Source organism: Aethalodelphis obliquidens, unplaced genomic scaffold (genome assembly GCF_003676395.1).
Source record: "Aethalodelphis obliquidens isolate GAN/ISIS:26980383/991018 unplaced genomic scaffold, ASM367639v1 scaffold16, whole genome shotgun sequence".
NCBI classification, from domain to species: Eukaryota; Metazoa; Chordata; class Mammalia; order Artiodactyla; family Delphinidae; genus Aethalodelphis; species Aethalodelphis obliquidens.
The window spans coordinates 2200226-2224374 of NW_020837960.1; the positions used below are offsets into that span (position 1 = coordinate 2200226).

The window sequence follows — 24149 nt, forward strand, 5'->3', positions numbered from 1 at the left end:
AACTAGGCACTTGGAGAAAAGTCTGTGTCTTGGATTTTAAGGTTTTAGATATTTAATCTGTTATATTTTCCCATTTTTAATGCTTTTATCTCAAGAGGTTAAAGTTAAATACAAAATCCATTCCTTCAACAAACATTTGAGTATCTGCACTATATTATGTAACCCAAGGTACAAAGATGAATAAAATATGGCTGTCTTCCCTTAGGAATCCCCAGTTAGTTGGGAGAGGAAGACACATAAAACGATAAAAGTAATAGAGTGTAGTAATTGCAAAGATAGAGATAATTACCAGGTATGACACGTAGGGAAGGCATGTCACCAGGGGCCTGACCGGGGTTTTGGACTCATATTGTAGAGTATGAATAAGAATGACTTGGGTGGAGTGGGCAAGGCAAATAGACACGGTATTTCCATCATCAGGTACGGAACAGATGAAAGGGTTTGGGAGGAAGGGAGCTACGAGCAGGACTGTTGACTTGGGAGTAAAGTGTGGCTGATTAGGAGGTAGAGCCAAGTTGTGGGTGGAACTCCCATGTTGTCATGTAAACAGTTTATTGCCTGGTTTTTAAGCAGGGAAGGGACATCTTTAAATTAATGTTTGTCTGGAAACTTCCATGTACAGTGTGGATATGGCTCTGAGAGAAACAGTAGGAGACAAGAGGGCAGAGAAAAGTGTTCCAGATGCCTTGAATAGTGTTCAACCTAGCAAGGAAGTAGGTCCTATTTGTCATGTAAAATGTGAGGAATGTCACGATCCTTTGGATCTGAGGGTTCAGGAGAGGGAAGGGTCAAGACTAGCAGGTTTCTAGCACAGGAAACAGAATTTATGGTTCTGCTGCCCACTAACGTGTGGAGATTACAGATGGGCAGTTAGCTGGGGACAGAGATACATGGTATCTGAGGTGACATCCCATCTGATTGAATATTGAGTAAAATGCAAAAATTGAAATTGCCTTAAAAAAATCTAGTGAATTCTGTTTGATGATGGCTATGTTTTGTTACTTCTAAATAATGAAAAGGAATTAAAAATAAAAAATAAGATTAATTTCTTGGTCAAGAAATGTGACAAAGTTGAAAGATAAAATTCATACACAGGTCAGATACAGAGACACCAGTAAATTAACACTTCTTTGAGGGTGTACAATTTAAAATTCTCTGCTCCAGTTGGGATTTCTAATACAAAAAATTATAGTCGCTGACCTCAAAAAACTTGACACATGAGAAAAGTGTGGCTAAATGATGTTCACGGATGTATAAAGGTGCTATCTTTGTAAACGTAATTGCTGAAAAAGAAAAACACCAAAGAAATTCTTAAATACTCTTTTGTTTTACCCATCAGATGGCCCCAAACATTGGATTGTATTTTATTCTCCTAGAACTTGCACACACGTTTCTTTCTTTCAGTTGTGCTTTCGTCTTCATTTAAAACCCAGCACTGCTGGTTTCACTAAAAGTTGATCAATCACACTTAAATTCTCTTAACTATAATACATAAATGTAATCAGATAGTGCTGATGAAGCTTAAATAATGGCTTAATGGGATTTCTATCTGTAGAGTAGCCACAGAACCACTTTTTAAGACAACCTGCTTACTCCTTATGATGTCAACCTTAAATGTTTGAATATGCCCCAAAGCTTCCTAACATCCCAAACATTTTGCTCTTGAAATTAGCAACTTTTCTTTTTAGCCTGAGTTCTACAACACTGTTCCTGGCATGTTGATGATGATGGTGATGATGACGATTTTTTTTTTCAGTTTCCTTAGATTCTAATATTACTGACTTTAATCTTTAAGGTCTTCATGTCTTACTGAGTTCTAAGAATAAGAGTAACATCTCATAATCCATTTTATTTAAAAAAAAAATTCTTCATCCTATATCATAGCATTTGATCTTTATGAAATAGCAGTGAGGTAAAGGTATGAGGCGAGATTCTTCCTATTTCACTCATGTGGAAATTGAGCCAGTGAGAAGTTGCTTCATATCACAGTGATAGAACGTAGTCCCTGACCCACTGCTACCAATGAGTTGGAAGAGGCTCAGAGGATCCCCTAATAAGCCTTTCATCTGAACCTGAAGCCCTTCTCTCTTCCCACTGAGAAGCACTCACTCACTGGGATAGCTTTATGTTCAATTACAAGCAGCTGGTCTCCTCTGAGGGCTGCCCAGGCTGTTAGGCAGCTCTGAGGGTGACAACTCATAAATCAAAAATGTACTCATCTTATACCTCCTCACAGGTACTGGAGTTCTGCCTTCTGACCAGACATGCACTTCAGTGTCCATGCGGCAGAGTAAAAAGTATATATTGGGTCTTTTTCCTGATTCCTAAAATCTTTGTTAAATGATGAGAGTGTATTTTGTATGCTACTGAGATGACTCAAGGCAGATGTGGGGGAGGGCCAGCTTAGGGAACTTCAGGATGGGGGCACTGGTTGACAGAGGTACCAACCATGTGATTAGAGGGTTAGAACTTTCAGCCCACCCTCTGAGCTCCAGTTCAGTCACCAATCGCCAGTGATGTACTCAATCGTGCCTGTGTTGTGAAGCTGCGATGAGACTGAAATGACGAAGCTAAGGGAGCTTCTGCTGTAGTGAGCATAGGGACATGCTGGGAGGGCAGCGTACCTGGAGAGAGCATGGAGACTGTGCTACTCCCTCCCTCCCCATTCCTTGCCCTATGCATGTCTTCCATTTGGCTATTCCTGAGTTATATCCTTTATAATAAAAACTGTAGTAGCAAGTATAGTAAGTACTTCCCTGAGTTCTGTGAGGGAACTCACATTATAATTTTTCACATTCTAAAAAATAAATGGGTTGGTGGGGAGGGCATGGGAACCCTTGAATTTATCATTGGTTAGAAGTATGGGTGATCCCTGGGACTTGTGACTGTCCTGTGAAGTGAGGGCAGTCTTGTGGGACTAAGTCCTTAAACCTGTGGGTTCTGGGCTAAATCCAGGCAATGCATGTCAGAATTGAAGTGAATTGGGAGACACCCAGTTGGCGTTGGAGAATTGGTAGCTATTGGAATGAAGTATTAGGTGTCAGAAAAAAACAAATAATCCACCTATGTTCCTTCCCAGTGTTTGCCTTGTGCGTTTTGTTACATGGGAGTTCCTCAGATTTTATTTGTCTTTTCACTAGGTGTTTGCCAAATTTGATGTGTGTGTGTAATAAAATTTGATCAGCAAACTTAATCATAATGTTTTAAGTATGTGATTTTGTCCAATGGTGTGCTAACACATTCAATTTAAATGTTAATTAAAAATTATAGTATATCTCTCTTCCATCCAGCCATCTATCCATCCATCCTGGGTTTAGCTGTATGTGAAATCACTTGTGATTTGCACTGGGCAAGAATGTACACACAAAAAAATCTTTATTAGTTAATAAACACAGATTGTCCTCATAGTACCACTAAAGAAAGTTTGACATTTGTTTCACATGTTATTCAGATAACCCCTGATACCTTTTCATTCCTGTCATGGGAGACCTTGAACAGAAGAGCATACTTTCTCCATGTTTTCCATGTATATTTTATTTTTCCCTCTCAAAAGATCATGATTTTGAAAAATGCTAAAATTATATTGAAATAGTTTTAATTTTAAAAACAATTGTCTTTCTTTGCCTTCTTTTTCTGAATAGACTGTTTATTTTGTTTTGTTTGTAGAGGTCAAGGACTCTGATTTTCAACAAAAAGTATTTCTTGAATGTGGTTTGTACATGTGAGCTTTTCCTAAATTTCATCTTCTGTTTTAAATAATCTTTTATTAAATTTTCTCCATTTCTGGATTTAAAAATCAAAAAATTTAAATGAAATTTACCTTTCATTTATTTTAGTGGATTTCCATTATTATTTTAAGGTTTTTCACAAATGTTTTGTTTCTAGAGTGTTTTACTTTTTTATATTATAATTTTGTCCTTCTAATGCGTATAATATTCTCTCTCTTAGTTTCTGTAGAAACGCTGGAAAAGAATTTGAAGCAGATGGGAAGGCAGCTTCAACAGCTTGAGAAAGATTTGAAAATCTTTCCCCCTCCTGAGGACTTGCATGATAAGTTTGTGACAAAGATGTCCATATCCTTTGATATCTAAATAGCTTAAGTCACTAGTCAATTAGGAGTACGATTTACTTAACATTTTAAGTATACTTGCATAACCAGAGATCACCCTACAGAGCCAAGAGCCAAATTATAGAAGGTTTAACCTTTGCCTTCTTGCAAGGAAATTTATCAAGGCTTTTTACCTATCAAGAATAATATAGAAGTTTATTGATTTCAATCCTTTTTTTCCTTTTTATTAATATGAATAATATGTTGTCTCATCTTTTTCCTTCCATATGCCCTAATTCCTTCTGATGTTCATGGTAAACTGAAAGGATAGGAAAACTCAATTTGAGGAAGTTTGAATCTAATGTCATGTTGTGATTTAGATACTTTTGAAATGTTTTAGGAAGCAGATGAAGACTTTATAAACTGTTGTGACTAGTCAGCTTAATTTCAAGAGTTGTTATATATTAAAAATTAACTCATATTCAAGAAGCTTTAAAATCTCCTTTAGAAATACGACATGGTTCCAAAATCAGAACCGAACCTATCCTAGTCACTACTGGTGTAGGTATTCTCTAGACCCAAAATAACATTGACAAAATATGTGTGTGTGTATGTTTATGTGGAAGTGTGTGTGTGGATATACATATATACATAAAAACTAATAGCATTAGGATTGTGTCCTGCTTAATTTAAGGTTCCTTGATATTCAATTATCTTCGGTTTTCCTAAGTTTGTCAGTTAATCTCTAATGAGTGATTGAAGTAGTAAACTTTTTTTTTTTTTTCCAGAAACTAATGTTGAGTTGCTTTCCAAACCATTCTGTGAAATTAGATGTCTTTTGCCTTCTGATAAAGTATTACTACTATGCATTATCAAAATTCCATATGAACTTCAGAATTCTATATGAAAGGATAACCCACTTCTAAACGAGCTCTTATAAATAGATACTCCTAATATTTTATTTTAAACTGAGATACTTGAAATAAAGTAACTACTTTTCCTCTTTCTATCTCTTCTCCCCTGAGATTTGTCAAATCACAAAATTATTACCTGGCTTGTCATAGATTTTATTGTATTATATACTTTCAGCTTAATTGTTAATTAGTTCAATTTTAGCTTTCTTCACTGTCTCTTTTGGGAGATATCATAAAAATGCACTCCAGCAACAATCAATTCAGGCTAATGTGTTTGTTTCCTTTCATATGTTTCCTATCCACCCAGTTTCTTCTTTTATTAGGCAGGATGCCTTTATCACTACATTTGAGGAGGTTGTTTTTTTAAAACTAAAATCTGTGTTTATCCATCAAATATATATTTGCCAAACCTTCTAATTTGGCAAAGTATGCTTTTTAAACAAAATTTGTTATTGTAGAATTGTATCAGATTCATCATTCTTAGCTTCCCCCCCAATTTTATCATATTAAAATATTCATATGTGACAATTTATTATAATCATTAAGAACTGTTCACTGAGGCACTTTTTATTGTTCCCTATAGATAGAAAGCATTTTATAAAAGGTTTTGCTTGCATACAGTTTCTGGTAATATACTGTATGTGTACTAATTATGAAGCTCAGTTACCTGGAACATAGGACCTGAGATAAATTCCTGAGCTTAGAATACAGGTGGTAGAATCCTGCTCAGCAGGTGATCTCAGGACCTATGCATACTTGTGTTCATATGACACAGAAGCTGAATGATGTCAGCTTCTTGAAAGGTATGTAGCTCATAAAAAGCAACGAGCAGGAAATTAGAAGTAGGAAGGATGAAGCTTTGTTGGAAACAATTTTTCATTCTGAGTACAATTACACTCCATGGACAAGAAAGCTTCTACATCCTGTCGCTAAATATCACAACCTAGAAGCCTCTAATGAACTGATTAGCATTCATGTATTTCTTGGAAGTCAGATATATGAACAGTTGGTGCACTTTGCTATTGACAAAGCTTATAATCATAAATATTCTTTGCTGAGATTAGATTGTACTCGTTTGCTTTTCATCTTAGTTAGACATACTAGTTTCAAAGTAATTAAATTCATTCATTGCAAAGCTTTGTTTACTTTAATTAGGACTGACAACAAGTCAGATTTTGAATATTAAATGCATTTATACAGACCTTATTAAAATGGCAAATTGTGAGCTTCTTACATCTTAGAAACTGGAAGAATTTGGAAACTAAATGCACAATGAATAAAAATGTGTTTAAAGTTTGGGTTGTTAACACTGGAATTTTATGTTTTAAGTATTAGTGCTTATTAGCTAAAGCACATATCAAATGTTTGGATCATCAACAAATTCTGAAAGCATATGTGTGTTACCTAAGTTGTTAAGGATGCATTTTTGCAAATAGATATTTACGTTAAACAATCATGATTTAGTGAGCTTTTAATCTGTTAACTGAATTGTTTTAAACTATAGTGTACAATTTTGTTATAATTTTACGAAATGAAATTTCACGAATAGCACTCAACTATAGTATACTGTATTTTTATTCTGCGAGTACTTGCTTTCTTTACATACACTTCTTAATATTAAAAAATACAAATTTAGTACATTCTTTAAAAGGCATGCACAATTATTTCATATATATCACATTGACTTTTTAGTAATAATTATGTTACTTTTCGATTGCAAAGCCTGGTCAAAAGTATAATTAGAGTAGAGTAGTTTCACTGTAAATATTTGCTTGAAAATGTGTAATGTGTTTTGTGGTAGGGTCACCAATATTGTTATATATAAAGTATTATATGTGAGGTATACACATTTATTAAATTCTTTATCAGTGAGAAAATTAGGAAAATGCCAGGATTGGTGTCATGCGATGCTTTTGCATTTCTTCTGAACTTTACATTCTGGAATATATGTTATTTTGAGGAAAATAACAAATAGATCCTAGAGCATCACCCTTGAAATTCTCCTTGCACAGGGCTTTACCTTTCTCTTTTCTCCTCATCCTACCCCCTCTCCCAAGTCTCTTAGAAAAAATCATTTTGCTAGACATTTCTATATTTTTGTATTTGTCACACAACTTACGTGACACGTTATTCGACTCTTCTCCATTTTATAGTCTTTAAATTTCTTCATTGTTATCGCACTTTATTTTCACTTTCTTTTTTGTTATTACACTGTATAGCAATATTTTGGATGCTCCTCAAATTACTATGTAGATGCTAAAACTGAGAGAAAGACTTACATCTTACTTATATCTATATTCCACACTGCATAAAGCACAGCATTTTTCAGGTAAATGAATTTAGTACATTTTTATTTAATTGAACTGTGGTTAGGAGTAAAATAGAAGAGTAGAATGGGTGAGATGTAAACTAGTATAATACATGGTCCATTTGCAAGAGTGGGAAGTTGCGTAATTGAGTGATTTGTAAGAGGAGAGTTTTTCTTTTGAATTAGTCTTCTTTCCTCCCTTGCCTGTTTTCTCTCTCACCTGTTTTCCATTTAACCCATTCTTAATAAACTTTTAAGTCTCAGATTAAAATATCCTGCTCAAGAGCCCTTCAAGATGACAGAGGAGTAAGACGTGGAGATCACCTTCCTCCCCACAAATACATCAGAAATACATGTACATGTGGAACAACTCCTACAAAACACCTACTGAATGCTGCCAGAAGACCTCAGACTTCCCAAAAGGCAAGAAACTCACCACGTACCTGTGTAGGGCAAAAGAAAAAAGAAAAAACAGAGACAAAACAATAGGGACGGGACCTGCACCTCTGGGAGGGAGCTGTGAAGGAGGAAATGTTTCCACACACTAAGAAGCCCCTTCGCTGGTGGAGACAGGGGGTGGGCAGAGGGGAAGCTTCAGAGCCACGGAGGAGAGTGCAGCAACAGGGATGCAGAGGGCAAAGTGGAGAGATTCCCGCACAGAGGATAGGTGCTGACCAGCACTCACCAGCCCTAGAGGCTTGTCTGCTCACCCGCCGGGGCGGGTGGGGGCTGGGAGCTGAGGCTCGGGCTTCGGAGTTCGGTTTCCAGGGAGAGGACTGGGGTTGGCTACGTAAACACAGCCTGAAGGGGGCTAGTGTGCCGGGAGGGAGTCCGGGAGAAGTCTGGAACTGCCTATGACGCAAGAGTCATTCTTTCAGGGTGCGCGAGGAGAGGGGATTAAGAGCACCGCCTAGGGCTTCCCAGGTGGCGCAGTGCTTGAGAGTCCGCCTGCCAATGCAGGGGACACGGGCTCGTGCCCCAGTCCAGGAAGATCCCACATGCTGCGGAGCAGCTGGGCCTGTGAGCCAAGGCCGCTGAGCCTGCACGTCCGGAGCCTGTGCTCCACGTACCGCAAAAAAAAAAAAAAAAGAACACCGCCTAAACGAGCTCCAGAGATGGCACGAGCCGCGACTATCAGCACAAACACCAGAGACAGGCATGAGACGCTAAGGCTGCTGCTGCAGCCACCAAGAAGCCTCTGTGCAAGCACAGGTCACTATCCACACCTCCCCTCCTGGGAGCCTGTGCAGCCTGCCACTGCCAGGGTCCCGTGATCCAGGGACAACTTCCCCAGGAGAACACACGGTGCACCTCAGGCTGTTGCAACGTCATGGTGGCCTCTGCCGCCACAGGCTCGCTCCACACTCCGTACCCTTCCCTCCCCATGGCCTGAGTGAGTCAGAGACCCCGAATCAGCTGCTCCTTTAACCCCGTCCTGTCTGAGCGAAGAACAGATGCCCTCAGACAACCTACAGGCAGAGGCAGGGCCAAATCCAAAGCTGAACCCCAAGAGCTGTGTGAACAAAGAAGAGAAGGATCTGCCAGTAGCCTCAGGAGCAGCAGATTAAATCCCCACAATCAACTCAATGTACCCAGCATCTCTCGAATACCTGAATAGACAACGAATCATCCCAAAATTGAGGCAGTGGACTTTTGGAGCAACTGTAGACTTAGGGTTTGCTTTCTGCATCTAATTTGTTTTTGGTTTTATGTTTACCTTACTTTAGTATTTACCCTATATTATCATTGGTAGATTTCTTTATTGATTTGGTTGTTCTCTTCCTTTTTTTTTTAATATATATATGTATGTGTGTGTATATATATATATATATATATATATATACACACACATATTTTTTTTTTTTTCTCTTTTTGTGAGTGTGTATGTGTATGCTTCTTTGTGTGATTTTTGTCTGTATAGCTTTGCTTTTACCATAAATCCTAGGGTTCTGTCTGTCCTTTTTTTTTTTTTTTTTTTTAGTGCTGGTTATCATTTATGGCTTTGTTTTTTGGTTTGGTTGCTCTCTTCTTTCTTTCTGTCTTTTTTTTTCTTTCTTTCTTTCTTTATTACATTTTAATTTTTTTAATCTTTATTTTAATAACTTTCTTTTCTTTCTTTCTCTCGCTCTTTCTTTCTTTCTCTTTTTCTTTCTTTTCTTCTCTTTTTCCCTTTTCTTCTGAGCCGTGTGGCTGACAGGGTCTTGGTGCTCCAGCCAGGTGTCAGGCTTGTGCCTCTTAAGGTGGGAGATCTGAGTTCAGGGCATTGGTCCACCAGAGACCTTCCGGCTCCATGTAATGTCAAACAGCGAAAGCTCTCCCAGAGATCTCCATCTCAACTCTAAGACCCAGCTCCACTCAATGACCAGCAAGCTACAGTGCTGGCCACTCTATGCCAAACAACTAGCAAGACAAGAACACAAACCCACCCATTAGCAGAGAGGCTGCCTAAAGGCAAAATACTTAACAGACACCCCAAAACACACCACTGGATGTGGTCCTGCCCACCAGAAAGACAGGGTCCAGCCTCATCACCAGAGCACAGGCACCAGACCCTCCACCAGGAAGCCTACACAACCCACTGAACCAACCTTAGCCACTGGGGACAGACACCAAATGCAACAGGAACTATGAACCTGCAGCCTGTGAAAAGGAGACCCCCAAACACAGTAGGTTAAGCGAAATGAGAAGACAAAGAAACACAGCAGATGAAGGAGCAAGGTAAAAACCCACCAAACCAAACAAATGAAGAGGAAATACGCAGTCTACCTGAAAAAGAATTCAGGATAATGATAGTAGAGATGATCCAAAGTCTTGGAAATAGAATGGAGAATAAACAAGAAATCTTTAACAAGGACCTAGAAGAACTAAAGAGCAAACAAACAATGATGAACAACACACTAAATGAAATTTAAAATTCTCTAGAAGGAATCAATAGCATAATAACTGAGGCAGAGAACGGATAAGTGACCTGCAAGATAAAATAGTGGAAATAACTACCACAGAGCAGAATAAAGAGAAAAGAATGAAAAGAATTGAGGACAGTCTTAGAGACTTCTGGGACAACATTAAACACACCAACATTTGAATGATAGGGGTCCCAGAAAAGAAGAGAAAAAGAAAGGGACTGAGAAAATATTAGAAGAGATTATAGTTAAAAACGTCCCTAATATGGGATAGGGAATAGTCAGTTAAGTTAAGGAAGCACAGAGTTTCCCAAACAGGATAAATCCAAGGAGAAACATGCCAAAATACATATAAATCAAACTATGAAAAATTAAATGCAAAGAAAAAATATTAAAAGCAGCAACAGTAAAACAACAAATAACATACACCAGAATCCCCATAAGGTTAATAGCTGATCTTTCAGCAGAAACTCTGCAAGCCAGAAGGGAGAGGCAAGACATATTTAAAGTGATCAAAGGGAAGAACCTACAACCAAGACTACTCTACCCAGCAAGGATCTCATTCAGATTCCACAGAGAAATCAAAACCTTTACAGACAAGCAAAGGCTAAGAGAATTCAGCAGCACCAAACCAGCTTTACAACAAATGTTAAATGAACTTCTCTATGTAGGAAACACAGGAGAAGGAAAAGACCTACAATAACAAACTCAAAACAAATAAGAAAATGGTACTCGGAACGTACATATTGATAACTACCTTAAATGTAAATGGATTAAATGCTCCAACCAAAAGACATAGACTGGCTGAATGGATACAAAAACAAGACCCGTATATATGCTGTCTAGAAGAGACCCACTTCAGACCTAGGGACACATACAGATTGAAAGTGAGGGGATGGAAAAAGATATTTCATGCAAATGGAAATCAAAGGAATACTGCAGTAGCAATTCTCATATCAGACAAACTAGACTTTAAAGACTATTTCTAGAGACAAGGACACTACGTAATGATCAAGGGATCAATCCAAGAAGAAGATATAACAATTGTAAATATTTATGCCCCCAACATAGGTGCACGTCAATACACAAGGCAAATGCTAACAGCCATAGTAGGGGAAATCAACAGTAACACAATCATAGTAGGGTGCTTTAACACCCCACGTTCACCAATGGACAGATCATCCAAAATGAAAATAAGGAAACACAGGCTTTAATTGACACATTAAACAAGATGGACTTAATTGATACTTATAGGACATTCCATCCACAAACCACAGAATACACTTTCTTCTCAAGAGTTCATGGAACATTTTCCAGGAGAGATCATATCTTGGGTCACAAATCAAGCATTGGTAAATTTAAGAAAATTGAACTCGTATCAAGTATCTTTTCTGACCACAATGCTGTGAGACAAGATATCAATAACAGGAAAAAAATCTGGAACGAATACAAACACATGGAGGCTAAACAATACACTCCTAAATAACCAAGAGATCACTGAGGAAATCAAAGAATACCTAGAAACATATGACAGTGGAAACACGATGACCCAAAACCTATGGGATGCAGCAAAAGCAGTTCTAAGAAGGAAGTTTATAGCAATTCAATCCTACCTCAAGAAACAAGAAACATCTCAATTAAACAACCTAACCTTACACCTAAAGCAATTAGAGACTGAAAAACAAAAAAAAACCCAAAGTTAGCAGAAGGAAAGAAAGCTAGAGATCAGATCAGAAATAAATGAAAAAGAAATGAAGGAAACAATAGCAAACATCAATAAAACTAAAAGCTGGTTTTTTGAGAAGACAAAAAAGATTTATAAACCATTAGCCAGACTCATCAAGAAAAAAAAGAGAGAAGACCCAAATCAATAGAATTACAAGTGAAAAAGGAGAAGTAACAACTCACACTGCAGTAATACAAAGGATCATGAGAGATTGCAACGGGCAACTATATGCCAATAAAATGCACAACCTGGAAGACATGGACAAATTCTTAGAAAAGCACAACCTTCGAAGACTGAACCAGGAAGAAATAGAAAATAGAAACAGACAAATAGAAATAGAAAATATAAACAGACCAATCACAAGCACTGAAATTGAGACTGTGATTAAAAGTTCTCCAACAAACAAAAGCCCAGGACCAGATGGCTTCACAGGTGAATTCTATCAAGCATTTAGAGAAGAGCTAACACTTATCCTTCTCAAATTCATCCAAAATATATCAGAGGGGGGAACACTCCCTAACTCGTTGTACAAGGTGACCATCACCCTGATACCTAAACCAGACAGAGATGTCACAAAGAAAGATAACTACAGGTCAGTATCACGTATGAACATATATGCAAAAATTCTCAACAAAATACTAGCAGACAGAATCCAACAGCACATTAAAAGGGTCATACACCCTGATCAAGTGGGGTTAATCCCAGAAATGCAAGGAGTTTTCAGTATATGCAAATCAATCAGGGTTATAAACCATATAAACAAATTGAAGGAAAAAAAATATGATCATCTTAATAGATGCAGAAAAGCTTTCAACAAAATTGAACACCAATTTATGATAAAAATGCTCCAGAAAGTAGGCATATAGGGAAATTACCTCAACATAATAAAGGGCATATATAACAAGCCATAGCCAACATCTTTTCAGTGGTGAGAAACTAAAACCATTTCCTCTTAAGATCAGGAAGAAGACAAGGTTGTCCACTCTCACGACTGTTATTCAACATAGTTTTGGAAGTTTTAGCCACAACAATCAGAGAAGAAAAAGAAATAAAAGGAATCCAAATCGGAAAAGAAGAAGTAAAGCTGTCAGTGTTTGCAGATAACATGATAATATACATAGAGAATCCTAAAGATGCTACCAGAAAACAACTAGAGCTAATCAATGAATTTGGTAAAGCAGCAGGATACAAAATTAATGCACAGAAATATCTTGCATTCCTATACACTAATGACGAAAAATCTGAAAGAGAAGTTAAAGAAACACTCCCATACACCACTGCAACAAAAAGAATAAAATACCTAGGAATAAACCTACCTAGGGAGACAAAAGACCTGCATGTAGAAAACTATAAGATACTGATGAAAGTAATTAAGGATGATACCAACAGATGGAGAGGTATACCATGTTCTTGGATTGGAAGAATCAACATTGTGAAAAGACTATACTACCCAAAGCAAGTTACAGATTCAGTGCAGTCCCTATCAAACTAGCAATGGCATTTTTCACAAAACTAGAACAAGAAATTTCACAATTTGTATGGAAACACAAAAGACCCCGAATAACCAAGGCAATCTTGAGAAGGAAAAATAGAGCTGGAGGAATCAGGCTCCTGTACTTCAGATTATACTACAAAGCTACAGTAATCAAGACAGTATGGTAGTGGCACAAAACAGAAATATAGATCAATGGAACAAGATAGAAAGCCCAGAGATAAACCCACACACATATGGTCACCTTATCTATTACAAAGAAGGCAATAATATACAATGGAGAAAAGACAGCCTCTTCAATAAGTGGTGTTGGGAAAACTGGACAGCTACATGTTAAAGAATGAAATTAGAACACTCCCTAACACCACACACAAAAGTAAACTCAAAATGGATTAAAGACCTAAATGTAAGGCCAGACACTATAATACTCTTAGAGGAAAAATAGGCTGAACACTCTGACATAAATCACAGGAAGTTCCTTTTTGAACCACCTCCTAGAGAAATGGAAATAAAAACAAACTAATGGGACCTAATGAAACTTAAAAGCTTTTACACAGCAAAGGTAACCATAAACAAGATGAAAAGACAACCCTCTGAATGGCAGACAGTATTTGCAAATGAAACAACTGACAAAGGATTAATCTCCAAAATATACAAGCAGCTCATGCAGCTCAATATCAGTAAAACAAACAACCCAATCCAAAAATGGGCAGAAGACCTAAATAGACATGTCTCCAAAGAAGATGTACAGACTGCCAACAAACACATTAAAGAATGCTCAACATCATTAATCATTAGAGAAATGCAAATAACAATTACAATGAGGTATCACCTCACACCAGTCAGAATGGCCATCATCAAAAAATCTACAAACAATAAATGCCGGAGAGGGTGTGGAGAAAAGGGAACCCTATTGCGCTGTTGATGGGAACGTAGATTGATACAGCCACTTTGGAGAACAGTATGGAGGTTCCTTAAAAAACTAAAAATAGAACTACCATGTGACCCAGCAACCCCACTACTGGGCATATACCCTGAGAAAACCATAATTCAAAAAGAGTCATCTACCACAATGTTCATTGCAGCACTATTTACAATAGTCCGGACATGGAAGCAACCTAAGTGTCCATCGACAGATGACTGGTTAAGCAATATGTGGCATATATATACAATGGAATATTACTCAGCCATAAAAGGAAACGAAATTGAGGTATTTGTAGTGAGGTGGATGGATCTAGAGTCTGTCATACAGAGTGAAGTAAGTCAGAAAGAGAAAAACAAATACCGTATGCTAACACATATATATGAAATGTAAAAAATATATATATATTGCTTTGAAGAACAAAGAGGCAGGACAGGGTTAAAGACGCAAACATAGAGAATGGCCTTGAGGGGGAAGAGTAAGCTGGGACAAAGTGAGAGAGTGGCATGCACATATATATACTACCTAATGTAAAGTAGATAGTGGGAAGCAGCCATATAGCACAGGTAGATCAGCTCGGTGCTTTGTGACCACCTAGAGGGGTGGGATAGGGAGGGTAGGAGGAAAACACAAGAGGGAGGAGATATGGGTATATATGTATATGCATAGCTGGTTCAGTTTGTTGTAAAGCAGAAACTAACACACCATTGTAAGGCAATTATACTCCGGTAAAGATGTTAAAAAAAAAAAAAAAAATCCACAAGCAGTAAATGCTCGGGGGTGTGTGGAGAAAAGGGAACCCTCTAGCGCTGTTGATGGGAATGTAAATTGATACAGCCACTATGTAGAACAGTATAGAAGTTCCTTAAAAACCTAAAAATAGAACTACCATATGACCCAACAATCCCACTACTGGGCATATACCCTGAGAAAACCATAATTCAAAAAGAGACATGTACCACATGTTTATTGCAGCTCTATTTACAATAACTAGGACATGGAAGCAACCTAAGTGTCCATCGACAGATGAATTGATAAACAAGATGTGGCACATATATACAATGGAATGTTATCCATAAAAAGAAACGAAATTGAGTTATTTGTAGTGAGGTGGATCACCTAGAATTTGTCATACAGAGGGAAGTAAGTCAGAAAGAGAAAAACAAATAGTGTATGCTAACACATATATATGGAATCTAAAAAAAATGGTTCTGAAAACTCTAGGGGCAGGACAGGAATAAAGGTGCAGACGTAGAGAATGGACTTGAGGATATGGGGAGGGGGAAGGGTAAGCTGGGACGAAGTGAGAGAGTGGCATGGACATATATATACTACCAAATTTAAAATAGATAGCTAGTGGGAAGCAGCCATATAGCACAGGGAGATAGGCTTGGTGCTTTTTGACCACCTAGAGGGGTGGGTTAGGGAGGGTGGGAGGGAGACGCAAGAGGCAGGAGATATGGGGATATATGTACATGTATAGCTGATTCACTTTGTTATAAATCAGAAACTAACACACCATTGTAAAGCAATTATACTCCAATAAATATGTTAAAAAATTGTATATACTTCTCATCCTGTATGAATCCTCAAGTCTATGATGATCTCTTTCTTCTCAGAAATCTTACTACATTTATAACGTCGTGTTCACGGCTTCTTGACAGTCATGCTTCAGTCACTGTCACCTTCTCTGCCAGGACTTCCCTGACTACGCAGCATAAGTTAGCCTCTGTCACTGTATACAATATCACACACAAACTTTTGTTTTCTTCATCATGCTTATTATTGTCTGAATATCTCATTAATTTTCTTCTTTATTACCTGTTCACCACACTCTAGAATTCATGTTTCATGAAAGCAGGGACTTTGTTTACCTTGTTACTCGTTTTCCTCATGTCTAGAAGAGTGGTACTTAGTGGTGTTTAGTGACTACTTATAGATTGGCTGCCAACCTGGCTGGCTGGCTGGCCAGATCCCGGGTACTGAAGAAGATCTATAAAATGTTTTAGATGTAGGGCTTCCCTGGTGGTGCAGTGGTTGAGAGTACGCCTGCCGATGCAGGGGACACGGGTTCGTGCCCCGGTCCGGGAAGATCCCACATGCCGCGGAGCGGCTGGGCCCGTGAGCCATGGCCGCTGAGCCTGTGCGTCCGGAGCCTGTGCTCCGCAACGGGAGAGGCCACAACAGTGAGAGGCCCGCGTACCGCAAAAAAAAAAAAAAAAAAATTTTTAGACTATAAACATTGTAGGACTGATTGAAGCTGGTCCTTGTAAGATGATTAATGGAAGTAATAGACATTCTTGGTGGGGAAGGTGCAATAATGGGGGCAAAACATGAGAATAAATGTAGATTTACATTTAGAATAAATTTATGCTGGGTGGCTGGGTGGCTTGGGAATGAACAGTACTTGCTAACCAGGAGTTAAATCCCACATCTCATTCTGACTACTTAGTTGGCCAACACTAAACATTTTTGGTTCAATGTGTGTGAACACAGTTCTGGTTGTCATGTACCTTCATATGGGAAAATTATACTTGTTCAAGTAGAAGTTAATCAGAATTTGGCCTTAGTCCTGGTAAAGGAAAAGAAAATAGGTTTTACAAAAATATCAAGTAGTTGGATATATATCAATATTTCTGTAATGAATTTTATCAGAGTTTAATTTTGTTGTATAGCTCACCTATTTTTCTCAAGCTCTTTACAAATATAGAACTTTCTGGGGAAGAAAATAAAGCCTTATGACTACTATGGATATGGGCATTAACTTCTAGCTGGAGTTTAACAGTTGGTACAAGAACATCTGTGTTTGTTTTTTTCTTTTGGATAATGATGATTTTTTATGTGAATGTTCCCTCATCTGTTAATGAGAAAGTACCCAGCAGTAATGATGTAGAGTGCCTCATTAAGGTAACCATTTATTCCATTCTATCAAATAGTCATTTTAAACTTCTGAGAATTTATTTGGCTATTTCCAGAATTATTTCAGTTCAATCACAATTTTACCGTCTTTGTGGATAATTCCACTTATTTAAAGCTCTACTTACTTTCCTTTGGGAGCAAATTGTTTTGTAGATAAAAATGATAAGAAAGTTAACTTATAAAACTCTCTAGCTGTTAAAACAAGACCATGTAATTTCCATCGTTCTGGCTCTTGGTCTTCTTTCCCATCACATCATTTAATAGAATTTTACTGTTTTATTTAAGTATGCTCAAGCATATTTCTGATATGTCATTAACTTTTGATTCTTAACCTACAATCTAAGAAGTGTTATTGAGTAATAGAGCTTTATTTTAACCTATTTGCCAAACTGATTCCTGTGAATGGGCATATTCCCAGGTATTAGAATAAAATTACTCATATTTATTAAAACTCAAAGCCTTATAAGCAGTGATAAGGGCAAAAAAGGAGTAGCTGTAGAACCATACAATTAGAAACACCCACCATAGTAGTGCAACCTGTTGTCCAGGGTAACTACTTTTTAGGAACTCTGTTAGCTCTTAACATTACATCCAAATTGTATGTGTTCGTGTGTGTGTGTGAATGTGTATATGTGCAATTTTATGAAGAGAAGTTCCTTGACTTACATCAGACTTTTGAGGAGGCCTGCTACTCTTCCCACCGAAGTTTGAGTGATGACAGTAGGGTGAAATAAGTCATTGGCACCAATGTAGCTGCAGATGATTAGACTTAATACAGCATCTAGAAAAAGGGTTAATAATCACAGGTGATCACATGGCAAAAACAAAACACTACTAGGGGATTGTACTAGAAGGGAAAACAGAGAACTTCATTACAGAGATACCTGGACTAAAAGTGCTATATATTCAGTGGAAGAAATGATCACTCACAGTTGCAGAGATTAGAGAAGGTGGCTTCATGGAAGAGGAAGAATTGAACCAAACTTGGAATGATAGGTTTGGACAAGCAAAGGCAGAAAATGATTCCTCTTTTAGGCAGGAGTTAAGGATATATAAATAATCCATGTGGATATAGTCTCTATCTGGGACATAAATTTTAGGTGAGAGTTTATAGATGGAATATATAAACCAATGTTGATTTCTCAATTTGCTAGGTAAATGAAGGGATACTTACTGCACATTACAAATCAATCACCATATGTTCCATTTAATGATAGTTTCTGAATGCATTTCAAGTGTGATTTTTATTTACATAAATTTACTTTACTTACAGCATTTCACAAATATGGATGTTTCACGAGACAAAGTATATGGAAACTTGTGACTGTATTATAATTTCTTATGATTTTGTGATTTCACTAATACAAAATCTTTTGTTCATCCAAGGATTAAAAAATGATGCTACATATAAATGCATCGACCACTGGTACTATTATGATTTAGATTCTTAGAAAGTATGAGGAGGCATTTTGCTGTTTAAACTAGCCAAAGAAAGATCCATAGATTTTCTAAGCTCATTAGAAAAAAAAAAACTCAATTTAACCTATTGCATTAGAATCTAGACTCCTTACATTCTAGTCTGTTCTTCTAAAATACTATATATTTAATTAAGCAGAGCATAGTATTAAAAAACAAACAAACAAAAACAGGCATGGAAGGGCAGTATGTAATCTGTGGATTGACCGTAGACATGGGTACAGGTGATTGATGGGGATGCCTTGTTTCCTTGTGGGAGCAGCATTCTTCTCTGCCCCAGGTTCACCACATATCTGGCAACAGTGCTACCTCTTTCTTTCATTCTTTTTCTCAAAACAGAGGGCCTGGATCATTTTCCTTATTTCATCCTGTACTGGAGAATGCTCTGACCAGAGGAACCATATCTTTTTGAAATTGTGGACAATTTTTCTTTTTAGACATAAACATTCCATTTTTTTATTTTGTTCTCCCAGTCTGAGTCTAGTTATTCTTATTTTCTGACTTCTGAAAAAATGTGTTAATATCTGTTTATCCTTTTGTGTTAGAGACAATATAATGACTTCAGTAAGTTTAATGTCCCAGTTTAAAAGAGCCATAGATAATTATGACTGATGCTGTAGCGGAGTCGCCTTTTCAGAATGTGGTATGGAGATTTTTTATCTGGCTACCACAGCAATCTGTCACACCACAAAGGAAATTCTATTGTTTGTTTAGAAAATGTGTTCTAATGCCACCACCACATTCACAGAAAGTTAGTCTTCTCAGTCTCAGTGTGCTTTCAACTAATTGTCATAAATAATTGAGAAAAGAACATTGTGTGTGTGTAATCATAATTTTAAATCATGTAATTCATAGAAGAAATTGTATACCAATTTTCCAAAGAAGTTAAAACATGAATTTACTTATACAATATAAGAAGTTTTTAATGTAACTCAAAAAATTTATTGCTTTTAGAACCTTAAGTAGAGCTTAAATTGAATAAGTGGGCAATAATAAGACCAAGTATTTATATGTATTACGAAATGCCATTTTTCTAAGAACTTTGTATGTATTAACTCATTAGTCCTCACAACAGCCCTGTAAGTGATGTTATTATTATTATTCCCATTTTACAGGTGACAAAATTGTGGCACAGAGAAATGAAGGCATTTGTCCACAGGCACAATACTACCAAGTGCAGGAGCTAGAAATTGACCCCAGGTTGTCCAGTGTAACTACTATGCAAAATGCCTATGTTATTGATTTCAATATCATTGAAACTACTGAACTATAATTTTAAATCATATTGCATGATCTGATAAGATAGGCAAATTTGAAGAAAAATTTCCTTGAACTTAATTGTAAAAGAGAAATATTAAATATATAAATAACTTTTCTGATAACTTCACCAGTGTTAATTAGGAAGCACACTTGGACTTATAGGATTTTTTTTCCCCTAAAGCATTACTTTGTAAATTTCAGAATACCTTAACTGTAATATACAGCTTTGTTATCAGTGCAAAAGAACACTATGAGAAACTTTCAAAATTACATGAAAACATGGACAAGTTATACCAGAGTATAATGGGGTACTATGCCATCGATGTGAAGAAGGTGTCTGTGGAAGACTTTTTGACTGATTTGAATAACTTCAGAACCATGTTCATGGTATGTTAAAAATCTTAATTTGTTTTTTAAAAGTATTTGTATCTATATTACTATTATTATATTACTATAATATATTACTATATTACATATTATAATTATATATTATATTATATATATAATGTAATATATTACTATCTATTATTACTCTTATTACTTCATTCTACTCCTGTTGTTTGTAGTAAAATCTACCTTTTCTGATATTGAAAGTTAGCTTTAAAAATTTCAGATTTTTAAATCTATTGAAAAATGTGTTTTGTCCTTTTTTTGGCCTTCCCAACATTAAGCTGTAATCAGAAATTTTGATTGAAAAAGTGACAAATTCTGAAGCTTTTCGTAAAGACTCCCCTCCTGGCTGACTACAAAGCACTTTTGTAGTAAGCTTTTGGCTATGAATTTGTTTCTTTATACTTAAGATCAATTTGTATTTTTGTGGTATAATTTTACCAAATTCTGTGCAGTTCTTATGAAGCTTTTTTCCCCTTTTCTTAATGCATTGTATAATAAGCTACCTGCGATTTGCCTTTGAATGGATTTTACATTCCTAGGGTTTCCTTTAGATACTTTAATAGGGAGGTCAGGTCTCTGATGTGGAATCCTTTCATTTAGGCATTAAAAAGATCTTTTGAAAAGTATTAGCTGATTAGATGGGGGAGAAAACCACACACGTATTAAAGTGAGAAAGCATTGTTTCCTCTAGGGAAACTGGTAATACATTTCTACAACAAAAAATTACGTTATTCTTAATAGATGGGTGAGTCACTTTTGTGCTTCAGCAAATGTTTGTGGGGATTAAAAAGTTTTGAGGTGTAAAGAAAAAGAAGGTTGAATTTAAAGAAGGTTGAATTTCTTTTTAATCTCAGGAAAACTTTATTGCTGAATTTATTGGACTTGATTATAATCACCTGGTTGTGACTAGATACCCTTTCAATAAAAACTCAATATTTTAAATGAAAACTGGTCTACAATAAGTGCACATTTGTTCACAGCTCTAGTTTATTTCTTCCACAAATTCAAAGTGATTTTTTAAATTATTTTTTCACTACCAGAAATGAATCTATTAAATATATTTATTATGTGCCTATATTCGTGATGTATAATATACTACTTTAATTTTTATAATATTTTATGAGACAACATGGCTTAGTGGAAGTAGCAAAGGCTTTGCAGTTTGAGAGAGCAAGGTTTGGATTCCACACTAGTTAATATATGACTATGATTCCTTTTAACTTTCTCGAGCCTCAGTTTCCATATTTGTAAAAGGGGATGTTAATTCCTTTCTCATGAGAGTATTTAAATATTAAATGAGATAATATATATTAAGTGTCATAGCTCCTGGTGCATGGTAGTTGCTTAATAAATTATTATGCAGTAAAGGGTTAACTCAGTGGGTTTAAGGTACTCAAACCCTGTACATTTTAGAGAAAGTAGTGGCCCTTGACTGGCTCTGGAGAGAGCAGCTGTGAACCTTGGAATATCCTGCCCGGTATGGCCTTCTTTGTATACCTGGGGCCTTGGGCCAAGCTAGATAGTTTATGCAAAAAATGTGATTTACGGTGAACACCTACTTTTGTTCACCAGGGGCCTTGGGCCACACTGTCAGTTCGTCGTCTGTGGGGTGCTGGAGACTGAGTAGCCAAGGTCATTCATGCAGGGAGTCTATATTCATGCCTGCATGACTGACCTCAATAATTCTTATTATTTATTTATTTATTTAAATTTTATTTATTTTTTTGGCTGCATTGTGTTTTAGTTGCGGCACGTGGGATCTTTTGTTGTGGTGCATGGGCTTCTCTCTAGTTGTGGCATGCAGGTTTTCCCTTCTCTAGTTGTGGCGCGCAGGCTCCAGGGTGAGTGGGCTCTGTATTTTTGGCATGCGGGCTCTCTAGTAGAGGCACCCGAGCTCAGTAGTTGGCTTAGTTGTCCTGAGGCATATGGGATCTTAATTCCCCAACCAGGGATCGAACCCATGTCCCCTGCATTGGAAGGTGTATTCTTTACAACTGGACCACCAGGGAAGTCCCCTCAGTAACTCTTGACATCAAGGCTTGGGTAAGCTTCCCTGGTTGGCAGTACATCACACGTGTTGTCACACATTGTTGCTGGAATAATGAAACTCCACTGGGAGAAGACAACTGTGATTTTAATCTATATCCTTTCACTGTAAGAAACTGTTAACAGTGAGTGTAACAACTTTTCTGAGTTCTGTGAGTCCTTCCAACAAATTATCAAGCCTGAGGGTGGTCTTGGGGACCCATGACACAATTATGCATAAAATTATAAAATGCATATATAAAATAATAATACCCATCAGATATTGAGTATTTTGTATGAACCAGACATTTTTCCAAATGCCTAACATATATTACCTCAGTCAATCTTCATGATAATTCTGTATCTTTTCGTTGTTTCTATCCCCCTTTGGCAAATGAAGAAAGAGACCAAGGCCGTATTGTCTGGTTTTGAAACCAGATCTAATTCCACATCTTCCTGAGATCTGGTAGGAGTTCTCTGGGTGACTTGGCATTTCTGTTACTAGGTGATGGGCAGAGAGAGAAAGTGTTTGAATGGAGAAGGATTCAAGGTGGAGGGTCATAGAGTGACAGCTATACTTTGCCTATTTCACAGTTTACATGGTCCTAGAAGTAGCTGCTATCACACACACATACATATAGACACAGACACACACACACACTCATATACACATTGTACTAAATTAAAATCATTAGAGCTAAGTATAAAACACTTTATCTAAATAAGTAATCTGGAGAGGGAATTTTCTTTAGAATAAAAATAAGCATAAAGAAGACTGTAAGGGAAGTATAATTTCACACACAAATTTTTTCTTCCTTTCTTTATAGTTATACTCCTTGAATTTTGGACACTGTATCTTTAAAAAGACCACAGCGTCAAGACTGATAGAAATTACTGACAAATAGATGTCTATTTGTCAATGTCTTCTGATCTCTTAGGTTGCTATTTAATTCCATACAATTCAATTGTGGAAACCAGGCTAATTTCAATGAGTTAGTGTGAAAATATTGGGGATAGATGTGGACCTTTAATATGTTGAAGGTTTGTTCTGGAAAGCCACATTAATACAATAGGCAAAAAATATATTTTCTCTTTAAGATACACTTAAGATATGTTTACATTGTTAAGTATAGTTGATACATTAAACTATGTTTACACTATTACTTCATCCACTGACATTCATGATCCCTGGTCATGAATGAGCAGCAAATGTTCCGGTAAATTGGAGGTCCGTTTTGTATTACACATAAGAAGTTGGAGCACTGTCCTCATTCTACACCTGCCCTCCACTACAGCAGCTTACTATGGAATGTTTTCTCTCAAGTTCTGGCCACTCTGCTCATTGTTCCCTATGCCTGGCACACTCCCTCCATATTTTGCCGGGCTATATTATTGTACTCGCACTTCTAATCTGTGCTCAGAATTTCCTTCATCTAGTATCAGATGCCCCCATCTACAGTGGGTGGCATTCTCTAATAGCTAACACATATACTGCCAACCAAGTGCCAGGTGTTCTCATTCATTTTGTTGTTACAACAAACAGATGTGGTATGTGTACTGGATTATTCCCATTTTACAAATGAGGAAACTGAGGCTTAGATAGATAGTGACAGCTAGCAGGTGACTGAACGGAGATGCTAAGCCAGGGAGTCTCACCAGTGTTAACTAGGATCTCTCAACTTATTTGCATAGATAGAGCTGTTCAGCATCTTCCCTTCCTTCCTTCCTTCCTTCCTTCCTTCCTTCCTTCCTTCCTTCCTTCC

At 36.9% G+C, this 24149-nt stretch overlaps 1 protein-coding gene across 2 annotated transcripts in view; it reads left to right on the forward strand.

Annotated features, from left to right (window-relative positions):
• Positions 1–24149, forward strand: part of DIAPH3 (diaphanous related formin 3) — a 546908-nt gene that overhangs the window by 333071 nt on the left and 189688 nt on the right. For both annotated transcript variants that reach the window (XM_027116137.1, XM_027116138.1), the window contains 2 exons: positions 3949–4073; positions 20191–20355. In XM_027116137.1, the coding sequence (XP_026971938.1) occupies positions 3949–4073; positions 20191–20355 (290 nt within the window). The remainder of the gene's footprint in view (positions 1–3948; positions 4074–20190; positions 20356–24149) is intronic.